General features: G+C 39.4%; 1 protein-coding gene across 1 annotated transcript; it reads left to right on the forward strand.

Annotated features, from left to right (window-relative positions):
- Positions 1 to 860: 860 nt before the first annotated feature.
- On the forward strand, positions 861 to 10339 carry ccdc80l2 (coiled-coil domain containing 80 like 2). Its single transcript, XM_040000787.1, has 12 exons — positions 861 to 1463; positions 1535 to 1623; positions 1759 to 1932; positions 2088 to 2239; positions 3365 to 3670; positions 3855 to 4095; positions 4218 to 4374; positions 6484 to 6620; positions 7086 to 7237; positions 7688 to 7791; positions 8177 to 8257; positions 9793 to 10339. The coding sequence occupies exons 1-12, from the start codon at positions 1184 to 1186 to the stop codon at positions 10125 to 10127; spliced, it is 2208 nt and encodes a 735-aa protein (XP_039856721.1). The 5' UTR covers positions 861 to 1183; the 3' UTR covers positions 10128 to 10339.
- Positions 10340 to 12463: the final 2124 nt, after the last annotated feature.

Consider the following 12463-nt stretch of genomic DNA (forward strand, 5'->3'; position numbering starts at 1 on the left):
TATTTCCTATCTTATTCATAGCCTTTTCCTTTTTTGTTTTCTTTAGGTCACGAGCAGTTGTCCAAGCATTTCACTACATATCGTACTGTGTATGACTGTGTACATGACAAATAAAATTTGAATTTGAATTTGAATTTGATTTGAATCTGGGGGTTTATAGGTTCAAATTGCAGCTATTTCAAGTCAGATTTGTAGGTTTTAATGAGAGGAAGGTGGTTGTAAGCTATCTAGCTTTGTTGTTTTTAAGCTTTGTGAGGCTGGAGAAAGATGAGTGCTTTTACCTGACAGAAGGCTATTGCCCTGTGAGGACATTTGTCTCAGATTGACAATTTTGAACTGGTGTGACCTTTTCTAGACATCGGCATCTGCAGTGTGGTCTTGGTTATTTATGGTAATTGCCATTTCCCATCACTTAAAAGCTTTGACTCTCCTGAACAAATGGCTTTGGTCTGAACTGCCTGAACTTCCCAAAGTTCATGACCTTCACTGTCTTTGCCCTTTTCCTGGGAAAACCCCATCTCTCACAAATCATGTGTGCGGTAACAAAGTTTGTGATTAAAGTTCATCCTTTTGTCTGACAGATAGTGACATATGTGTAAATCAAACATGCTGAATACAATGAAATTTCATCTGGTGAAGAGATTCAAACCAAAGACAATGTGTGGCGCCAATTATGCAACAATGACTATTTTTTGTGGGGTGTGTGTGTAATAGTATGGTAGTGTGTGGGACAGAGAGGGAAAGAGAGTTTTCTGGGAGAAAATGCTTTGAAGTTGCAGAAAATTCCAGGAGTTTCCTGTTAAAGGGTCTGGGGTTTAATTCGATCCAGGAGTGTGTGTCTGTGTGTAAGGAGAGGAGTGTCTCTCGAGTCAGTTTCTCTGCTGCAGAGAGGCGTTAACACCACGATAGTCTTTGCTTTTCCCTTTCCTTTACAGATTCCAGGTTGGATCCACCTGTTTTTCACCATAAAGCCTTCAGTAGAGTGTTGAACTGGGATTCAGGCTATTGTTTTATTAACTGGATACTTTTTTCCCCCTTTTTTAAAATAACTGCACATCACTTCTAAACAAGCGGTGGTGAAAGCAACACTGCACATATGTATTTTTACTTCAGATGAGGATTTATGAGCTGCTAAGCAGTTCCAGCTGATCGCCAGACCAATTTATTTGCAACATCAGTGAGGATGTCTCAGTTTTTTACCTCACACTATCTGTTGCTGATTGCAGCTTTGTGGAGCCTCAACAACCTGGGTTTGCTGGCTGCATGGCAGGGCTTCGGTGACGGTAAGCCAAAGGAACTGTTGGACCCAAATGTACGAGACTGGGGAGACTACTCAGACCTTCCTCCTGGAATTGAACATGGATTAGGGCTGGAAGAAAGCAGAGAAGATGGATATAACAGAAAAGTTGGAGAGTCATCATCAAGCTTGGCTCCAGAGATGGATTTCCTGGCTGACTTTGCAGGTAAGAGGAATTAATTGACCAGCAGATGTTCCTGTTCTTATGTCCCTACAGTCACCGATTTTCCCTTGCAGGTAAAAAGCGTCTGTGGGTGATAACAGCTCCATCCCACAGTGACCAATATCTTCGTATGATGGAGAAACAGCTAGAAGAAATGGAGCAAGTACTTCTCTGCAATTTATTCTGATACATACACATTATTTACTCTTTTTTCAGATTTAAAAAAAATTAAAACTAGCTGCTTATCCATCAATTTTTACTTGTTTTATTTGATTGTTTCTTTCTCTGCCTTACTCAGAAAGGCCTGAACTGCCATTTAGCAGAAAGAGATACGTACATTGTAACTATCATTCAGAATGCTATGATGGAGGGACGGATCCAGAAAACAACTTTTCAAGGAGATGCCACAGTCGAGAACCTGGACCCCGACACGGTTACCAAACTGCTGCACTACCTGGAGCTTACCAGCCAAGTAACCAGTGTGCCATAAACTGTGTGATTCATTTCAAACTCTTGGCAACATATAAAAAAGTTATTGCCTTTTTAATTCTTTTTTAAACTGAAATGCTTCTTGGTGGTTTACTAGTTGATGTGCTTCTGATTTGTGTTGAACACCAATCATGTCAGGAGCAAAAGTTCACCATGCTGGTTATAAAGAAGAACCTACGGGTCAGCGAGCGCTTCCCTTATCCGGTGCGTGTCGAGGCCGTTTTGGAGGTCATCGATCAGTTCCCCATGAGGAAGCTGGAGAAGATGACCAGAAAAGGATCTCGCCTCAGGTTTCACTACCTTACTTTTATTTTTATGTGATGACTAATTTTAAAGGTCCTATATGTGATGATCATGCTTCCTTTTCAGCTGTACACTGTGAAATGTTTGTCCTGTTTAGCATCAATAATTCATTTTCTTCCACTTACACAGTTCAGGGTCATAGAGGTCTGGAGCCTATCCCAGTGGTCATGGAGTGACAGCCAGGATATACCCTGGACATGTTGCCAGTATATTGCAGGGCTAGCAGAGAGAGTCAGACAACAATTTACTCTGACATGCACACCTATGGTCAAGTCAACATCACAAATTAAATTAATGTAATATTTCTGAGCTTTGAGAGGAACGTGTCAGAAAGTTTGCCAAACAGTCCTAGAGAGGCTCCTGCAGTGAATTCAGAAACAATAAGTACAGAAGAGTCACAAAATGTGCAAGGATATTTGTACCCAGTGCAAATCAATTATATACAAGAGTTTCAGAGATCTTTAGACCATTATATGGCGTACGCACACAAATAAGACTAGCAGTTACAGAGACTGAGTAACAGTTGTCTTCCTTCCACCTGGAGGCTGCTGAGTAGTTGATGCAGGTAAAGAAAAGTCTCATTAGTTTATCCGGTCACTTAAGTGTATGACCGCCTTGCATTCACCGTCTGATGATGAAACTGACGTCACTCAGATCAGAGTAGTCTCTAGCAGACTCAAGAACACAGAAACTATAACTCACCTATAAGCAGTTGGGCACTAGCTTAAGTCAAACTCACTTCTGAGAGACTGAATTAACTACCAATGGGAAAGAAGGGTACTATGGACTAATAAGGTTGGAAAATATGCAAGACTAATCTACACAACCAGAATATTGAATATCAAATGCAGCAACTGACAAAGCGATGGGGAACAAGTGAAGCAATTCATTGGTGAATAGGACGTTATTCCATGGGCAGTATCTGCTCACCAGACTTCCTGCTAAACAACTCCCCCTCATTTTATTTTATTGTATTTTTTTTTTTTTTTTTACAATGGCTGACACTTACGTTCATCAGTTTAAAAAAAAAGATGATTAAAAACAGATAAAGATTTCATAGTTTTCCAAGTGAACACACATGTGAATTTTTTGTTTTCTATGCCATGTTTTAGATGTAAAACCACCAAAAAGAAGATTGTGAAAAAAAGAAAAAAGATGACACTTAGTCCTCAGAGGAGAGGAAATGTGACTTCTATGGTGCCATTACAAAGAAGACCACCTTTGGACAAAAAAGCTGCTCTGAGGAGTAAGATCCAGGATATACTGAGTGGTCGGTCGAGGTTTGTAATTCGTAAGCCGTCTACAATGAGAAAGCCTTCGAGCAACAATGATCCCATCAATTCTAAAGTACAGGAGAAAACAAGGGTGAGCAGTCTTCCATCTGTTTCAAGGAGCAATGAGGAAGTAAAGAAAAACAGGTAATGTCTTTTTAAGTTTGTATGTTTTGTTAGACTTTGAAACAGAGTGAAGAGTATGCCTTTGAATGTTTTGATTTGTGTTCACATCTGGTATTTCTTGCCTCCTCTTCTGCTTACAGCACATAAATACTGTTTTTAGTGCTGGATGGACATCAAAGTGACTTTTTTATATATTGTATTGCAGCACTCATCCATCTGTGGAAGAAGGAAAGAAAAGAAATGTAGAGAAAAATAATGGAGATAAAACTGGTCAGAGTGGAAAGGAGAACAAAAAGGAAAAACAGAGGTCTAAGAAAATAGGCAAAGGGAAAAAAGGAAAGAAAAGAAAAGGAAGGGGGAAAAAGTCCAACAGAGAGGCAAGTGAGAAGGATAAAACAGCGCTGAAGGAGTTTTTGGACAGTTTAAAGGGGACAAGAAGGTTGATGGTAAGACCTTTTGTCTAATCGTTGCACTTCTCTTTGCCTCCAGATTGTTAATGAATTTAAATCATGTGTTTTCACGGCTGTACCTGAACCAATTTTCATGTTTTTGTTTTGCCTCATACAAGGTGATCTCAACACCCAACAGAGAGGCAACACTGTATATCCAGCAGACTGAGGAGAATGAGAAGTATCGCTGTGAACTCGCTATGAGGAAGATCACAGTGGCAACCATTACTGGACAGGGAAGTGATGGCACACTTATAATTCAGCACTACCACCTAGGTAGGAAGGGTTTTTACCTTTTTTGGCGGCTGTGTGATGTTACCAGTTATGTATTTGCATTTCAACATTTGTTTAGGTTCTCTTCATGAATGCTTTTAAAACTACAAATCCTCTCAGGGTTCACTGAACCAACACACATTTAGTTTTGTTTTGTTTTTTACTAACATGCAACCAAAGGCAAATATGGTGCTTTCTAGAAACTGAACAGTAACAAAATTGTCCGTGGGTGTTGACCTATTGCCAGCTATTTTAGCATGCTAACAATAGCTAACGGTAAAATACACAGACTGTTTATAAGCCTTAAGGTTGTTAGTAAAGAGATAGCCATCTTGGTATACACCTTATGCGTGTACAGACATGGATTATTAATAAATTGATTTTAACCTTTGGTCTGAAGTCTGTTTTTAGACACACTAACCCTGCGCATGAATGTCATAGTCATTCTGATATTTCAGTTTTTTGTTTTTTTGTTTTCAGTTATTGAGGGTGACAGTTTGGGTCTTCTTCCACATAGTGATAACACATCTGAATGACACATACTTACAGTCATTTAAGTTAATTATCTTGGAATCTGCAGTTGTTTAGAAATGGCTTCAAAAGGTTTTAATTTAAGTTTCCTATTGTCTTTCTTTAATCTTGACTGAGTTCGTTGGACTTTCTCATTGTTCTGAATATTGGTCAATCCGATTAGTGGCATCAAACAAATTCTTTTTATTCTGGAAAAGAGAAACTACTAGTTGTAGTCAATCAAGAACCTAATAGGTCTTGGCCTTGTCAAGTTAAGACAATGTAGAACCTTCAGCACCAGTTACGCTGAAAAGCCCTCAACTGCCATGACATTCATGGCCATGATGAATGTATGTCAACTTTTGAACACAACTGTTTGTGGACTTGTTTTTGAAGAACTGTTGTTTCGAGCCTTCGATTAATATTTTAGCCTAACTCCCATATGTCACCATATTGGTACATCATTTATTAATAACATATGGTTGAAGGTAAAGTAAGACAGTTCAATTTCAGAGGGACATAAATTATCCCTCAGTCACATAGGCCTAGAGACGTGGCATAGCAACCTCCCGTCCTCCGGGAAAAATGTGTATTCCATGATTGGGTCGAGAGTGGTTGCTAGAAGTTGTACAGAAGGCGCTGAAACTAAAACCTCCTTGTGATCACTGTGGTTGGTAGTAGAGTTGCTGCAATGACAACATCTTCAATGCAAACTGTTATCAACCAAAGAAATCATAAGGAGAGTTTTGGTGCAGCACCATATTCCTCTTTGCCACCAACGTCACCAAGCGATTGCAACCACTTGCCAACCAGTCAGGGAATATATATTTTCCCCAGGAAAAATATATTTGCCAGAGGGTCACCGTCAATCTATAGACCTGCAGGACTGGATATTTAAACATGCATTAAGTGATTAGAGAATGCACATTTTTATCTGGAGACTGATCTGTAGACCTGTGTGAGCGGGCGCCTTACTGAACCAAATTTAATGCTAGCCTAATCCAGTCAATGTGCGTTGAGACATTTAACTCAAAACTACAAAGTTCAGCCTCAGTATGACGCTGAATACAAAATCAAGAGCACAACAAAGTCAGTGGAATTCATCATCAGGGAACTAACCCATACAATACACAGTTCCCATCAGCCATAAAAAAGCAGATAGTATCTAATAAAGCATATAGCAATACACAATAATAAAGTGAAGTGGTTTAGTCAGAATAACATAAACAGCTCAGGTTTACTGCTAAGCAAAACGTAGTAGTTCTCTGAACTTGTGTACCAGGAAGTAACAGTTTAATTTTGCACTGCGGAATGTAGTAAATGTTTAGTTTAACCTTTACACTGTGATACTTCAGTAGTTACATTTTAACAGTTAACACAGTAGTCCCTTTCCACAAGAGGACTTGGTGAATATACACAGCCAAACAAAAGCCCTGTGTACTTACTGTCTTCAAGTTCACGCATCGTTCAGAGACACTGATTTGGGATATAGTGGTTATAATTACTGTTTTTGTTGCATCCACTGTAACGTGTACTTGGTATTTTCTCTAACATCTGTGTGTGCACACATTGATTTATATCCTTTGTATATGTGTTCTCCAGATTCAGAGCCTCCACTCAGTGGCCAAGCAGAGCACTTCTTGGATTTAGGGGCCATCTCTCTGCTGAGGGCAGAGCTCGGCCTGTCGTCGCCCGACCTCTTTTCAATGACTGTCACAGATTATGACATCAAGGCCAGTGTAAGAAAATCTCACCTGAGCTTTCCAAGTTTGGCCTTTTCTTGCTTATTTGGCTTTCTGATAGCAGATAAGTTTAGAGATTAAAAGGACAACACACTCATATTTCAAAACCATTGCAATATTTGAACTTCAAGTAACCCATCGAGGAACCCATTATTTAACCAGGTAAAGATGGGACTTTGATGTTCATAGCAACAAATATTTCTGGCACAACTTCACCTACTTCCAGGGTGCATGGAGAAGACAAAGTTCTGATGACTCCAGCAACACTTAAAGTAATCGGGAACAACTTTATTATGTGACCAAGTGTTGGTCACTTAATAACTTTGACATTCACCAAAAAAGAAAAAAATTGTAAATAATACAGTTGTATCGCAATACATTTTCCTTGTTGTTTAGTTGCTTATGTATGCCCATAAAGACTAAAGATCTAATCCCTCACCTGCTCTTATCCTTCCCCCCCAGAGAGTCTTTGAGGCTCCACCATCGAGCCAGGCTTTGTTTGACTACATTGACAACTTTCCCTCGAGGAACCGAGAAAAAGAGAAGGAAAGAAAGAATCCACCAGCGTGCTCTAAAGACATGGGACAGCCTGTAGTAGAAAACCCACTGCTCAGGTAATATAATTAATCTGTTTTTATTGCAGTGAGCACCATCCACTAAGAACAAAACAAGCTCAAAATAAATTTGAAGATTGCTGTAAACAGGGTCAGCATATTTTAATCTCTCCGTCACCTTAAATTATCAACAGTGAAAAAACCCATGTGGTTACAGCGACCTGTTTTTTAGTGGAGCGTGGATCTCTGAAGCTTTCACAGTCCAATCTCCTATCTTTATCTTAAATCGTGTAATTATTCTTCATGTTCGTCTTTATTGATTCCTGTGTAAGTTTATGTTTGTTTCTATTTTATTAACACAAATCATGACATAAAGTGTAGCATAATTCAAATTTGAAAACTGAGTAAAAGTATGATTGAATCTATGGTCTTCCATTTTATAGAAGGTGGTCTAATGACTGAATGAAACTGACAGCCATCCAAGTTTAAATCTATATTTTTCATTTCTAGGTTCATTTCTAAAAGGAGACTGCTGCTCATCTCTGCTCCCTCTGAGGATGACTATTTGTTTCAGCAGCAGCTCTCTGCTGTCAGAGGACAGGAATGTCCCCTGGGTACGTGTTTTAAAAGACCCGCGGTAACAAGGAAGTGTTACAAGGAAGCCAGAAGTCAGACATGGGTAGATTTGTCATGGTTGTGAAATTCGGACCTGAAAAAGCATACCATTAAACAAAACTGTACAGATCATGACAGAATCAAACAATGAATATTATAATATGAAATTAGTGTATTAAAAATGTTATGCATTTATAGAATTGTGCGGTACAAGAGCCATATTATTTGAAATATATAACCATAGCTAGACAGGCACTTAGCTAAATAGGTTCATCGACACAAAATCATTTCTTTGTCTTTATAAAAAAGGATCGTTTTGATTATCTGTGCTGAATGTGTCCCTTTTAATGAGTCTAAATGTACCTTCTCTTGTGTTTTTCTCAGGTATTCGTCACTTTGCCATGCTAAAGCTGATAGGAACAGAAGAAAAAGCATCAGGAACTGTTGAGTTATTTCCCTTAAATGGTACGTCATGGTAATGTGGGGCATTCCAGGTGTATGAGACGTAATGGAGCATACACGTTTGAAATCATTAGTAATATTGTATATTTTAAGGTAGGTAGTTTAATAAACATTTTGGTTTAAGAGCAGATTCTTTGTTTAAAAAAAAAAAGAAAAAAGATTGATGTGGCTTGCATGATCTCACAGGTTTTGTGGACTGCAAAAGGCTACATCTGTCAACCAAAGGAAGCCTGTAGCTGAGGAAGACACACTCAGTATTTATATTCTATCATGCTGTCACTACTGCTAACCTTTTGCCACATGTAGATATGTGGTTTGGCCTGCACAGAGATGGAGATGCAGTTGGCAGGTGTAGTCTACATCAGTGGTAGGGAACTCTAGGCCTGAAGTGCCAGTGTCCTGCAGGTTTTAGATATCACCCTGGGTCAACACACTTGAATCAAATGATTGGTTAGTTACCAGGCCTCTGGAGAACTTCAAGCCATGTTAAGGAAGAAATTTTAATCAGCTGTGTTGGATCAAGGACACATCTAAAACCTGCAGGACACCGGCCCTTGATGCCTGGAGTTCCCCCTTCATTATAGCAAAGAGATCTATACAGCTGACCAAAAATGATCCCAATGGATAAATAGCAATACATGCTGCACAAAAACAAAAACGCGCTTTTGATTAATTTTTTGACTCCTTTTTGTATGTTTCCTTTAAAAATGCAAAAATAAAATCAATGTCAGCACAGATGACACAAAGGGGAAATTTAGCTGCAGAGCACGAAAAAGTTTCTGTTCCAGGTAGTAAAAGTTTATTTTTGCTGTAAAGTCGAGCATTTTAACATAGAAGTATATGGGACTCTCTCCCTTTTGGAGCCTAGAGGAAATGCTTTTGAAAGTTTTGTTTTGACTGTGGTTTTAAGGTTGAGCTGTCATAATATTTTATCTAATCTGAACGTATCTGTCACGATCTGGTTGTAGGGACTCAAGTGCAGAGCGGTTAGATGTCTCCAAAATACAGTTTATTTACGGCTCCAGTGCACAATATATATACAGTGAAGGGAATCCAAAACTCCAGGGAATCACAGGGTAGCTCTCTCACACTCGCTCACGTCTTCTTGCCCACACTCACACACGTTCACACAGCAGGGAGGTCACAGGTCCGGGGGGGGGGAGAAGGTCTGAAGCAGAAGAGAAGGGAAGTCACAAACTAATTACAAATCACGAAGCACAAGTCCACAGGAGCTGTGGGAACACTAACGTCAGTAGTACAATCATCCAGCGACGAGAGGATCTGTGTTCCAGCCTCAAATAGTGCTCCCGGTGATGACAGGTGATTGTTGTCAGGTGTGTGGGCCAAGGGCGGGAGCCCACAGTGAGCTCCGCCCAGGCAGAGAGGGAGAGAACCGAAACAGCAAATGTAGTCTTGTGGGGCCGGCCGGGCAGGCACAGAGACCATGACAGTATCTGGGTTATCCTAGTTTTCGTTTCTTTCGCTTTTCACTGTTTTGTGTAATTTAAATGACTTCCATTCTGTCATCCTTCCCCCAGGTCGCAGTCAGACTGAGGTTGAGTCATTGACGCCTGACTTGGTCAACAATATGAGGGAACAGCTAAAGATCGATAAGGACTATTTCAGCATGGTGGTTGTGGGGAAGGATGGTGACCCCAAAACATGGTTTCCATCACCTATGTGGTCCCTGGATAACATCTACGACCTGGTGGACTCTATGGAGCTCCGCCTCCAGGAGGCGAAGCTGCAGAAGAGGCTGGGGATTCACTGCCAGGAGGACAGAGGAAGAGGAGGCAATGAGCAGGAACACTCCCACGGATACAATGAAGAGAGGGCAGAGATGATGCACTTCTACAGCCAATCGGAGAAATAATGACAAAAAAAGAGGAAGAAGCGTATATCTACCTAAATTTTTTAATATGAAACAAAAAGTATCAACATGTGGATTTGACTTGAGCCAATGAGACCTCAAAACTGGACTCATAAGAATCGATAAAGTCGATGTATAGATGATGATCTGCTGGATCGTCCAATAATAAGCTGGATATTTTACAAGAAATAAATACATTTGAAAAGATAAGCAGACAACAATGGCGTGGTCTTATTCAAGCATTTCAACTGCCCTTTAAAAAAGCAATTTTCTCTTTGACTTCATATGTAAAAAGGGAAGAAAGTAATTTCAAGACAGAGCAGACGGTGCTTTTTACTAATATGTCTGTCTAGACCTTTCAAACACATCCACTGTGCAAGTACAAAAAAGGAAAGGTTCTCTACTGAAATATGCTGATACTAAAACGAACAAAGTATTGAAATAGAAGAGAAGTTCTTTTATTTAAGCCATGACTTTTTAAAGAGCCGCATAAACCTCGTGGTCAGTAATACAGATGTTAACAAAAGTTTTACATGAGTTCTTCACTTGCCTGCATGGACTGATTTCTTGAATTCAGAAGTCCTAACACTGAAAGTTTAACATCGAGTTGTGACCAGAACATGATATGACTCATTCATCCAAATACTAAGAAACAAAGCCATCGGTCTTAACCAAACCGGGATCCAGCAAGGGGAATAGCAAATGTTTACAATGAAACTCATGTCAGATATATCCTGAAGCAATGTTTAGTAAAATCAACACAAGAAGAAGATATGCAGGCTTAGCTCAGAGCAAATGCAAGTGTCCAAAATAGCAAACACCTCACATGCAATAATATGGCTCTGCAATATTGACTCTGCAAGTGCAAAAAGAGTGAATTAAACCTTTAACATAGAGGTTATACATCACAAAAGAAAATAGAAAAGAAAGTAAAAGCATTTTTACTTTAAAAATGAGGGTTGATGCTAAAGGTAGTAACACATAATATAACAGATGTGAAGAATAGTGGGTTGTAAGATAACTATGATGTGTAACAGAAAGTGAATGTACAATAAGTTGAACAATAAATCTAATCAAAAGATGGTACAATATAACAAAGCAAAAAAAGTGAAAAGAAAAACACATCCATCACACAACTGGCTCTAAATTCAGCGCTGGCCTTCACCTCAAAATGTGAATTATAAGTAAGAAGAAGAAGAATGAAGGTTGAAGTAAGACAGAAAGTCACTTTAAACTGTCTCTGTGTCAAATTTGCATGCTGACATAATGTGCCTCACAAATTCCAAGGAAAAGGAAGCCAGGTCGAATAGAGACCTTGGAGAGAAACCCAAATAGTCCCTTTGAGCTTCCACTGACAGTGGCGTAACAGACTTTGTTTTACCAGGAGTGACCCCTCCTGACCCCACTGACCACCAACCGGACCGGTTGGTGCAAAAAGAAACAACAGACAAACACAGCAGGTTGGTCAGGCCTGTAACCACAAATACAGAGAATGTCAAACACAATGGAGGAAGGGGGACAGATAAGAAAAGGAACAAGCAAATTACAAAACATGAAAGGATGCAACAAAATATGTGTAGCCATCATTAAAAATACTGTCTGTCCAGATTTTACAGCTTGTTCTGATTCCGGGTACAAATTCTATGTTGCATGAATTTGTTTTAATTGTTACTACAAAATACGATAGAAAATGCCATACTGGTGTCCACTAGGGGGCTGCTTAGCTCTCTTTAGGGTTAATAAGCCTCAGCTGGTGGAGTTACTCAACTTTCACATAGAAAGCCTGTGTTGACACTTGTATTTTCTGCTCTTTATACAGAGTGTGTTCTCAGTTCTAAATTGAGCTTATTAGCTGTTAGCATGCTGAAACGGAAACTTCTCTGCAAATTTTACTTATCACTACATCTTCTCATTAAATTTCGGTCCACCCAGCTGTAGCTCTCGCCTGCAGTTACATATGTGCTTGAAAATTTTTAGCAAAAGGTACCCCAGACACTGGATATGCAGAGTAATAACCTAGCTAATAAAGACTGGCAAAAAAGAAGAATGCTAATGCTGAAGGCAGACAATTCATGAAGAAGTGGCAGACTACATAAATTACTTCTTCACCCTTGTGCATTTCCTACAAGATTATTTGTAATCATCATTGCCATTTTTGATCTACACACCCACAACAAAACTTAAACCATGAAGCGTTAACAGAGGTTTTCTAAATGAAGCCTAGTATTATGAGTATTCTTTTAGTGAAGCTGTAAAGCTCACTTTCTCACAACAGAAAAACTGTGTGCATTTGCAATTCTTAAATCCTTACATGCAGCCAATTTTCATGTCAGAAAGCT

This window comes from Simochromis diagramma, unplaced genomic scaffold (assembly GCF_900408965.1).
Source record: "Simochromis diagramma unplaced genomic scaffold, fSimDia1.1 OVJJ01000596.1, whole genome shotgun sequence".
Taxonomy (NCBI): domain Eukaryota; kingdom Metazoa; phylum Chordata; class Actinopteri; order Cichliformes; family Cichlidae; genus Simochromis; species Simochromis diagramma.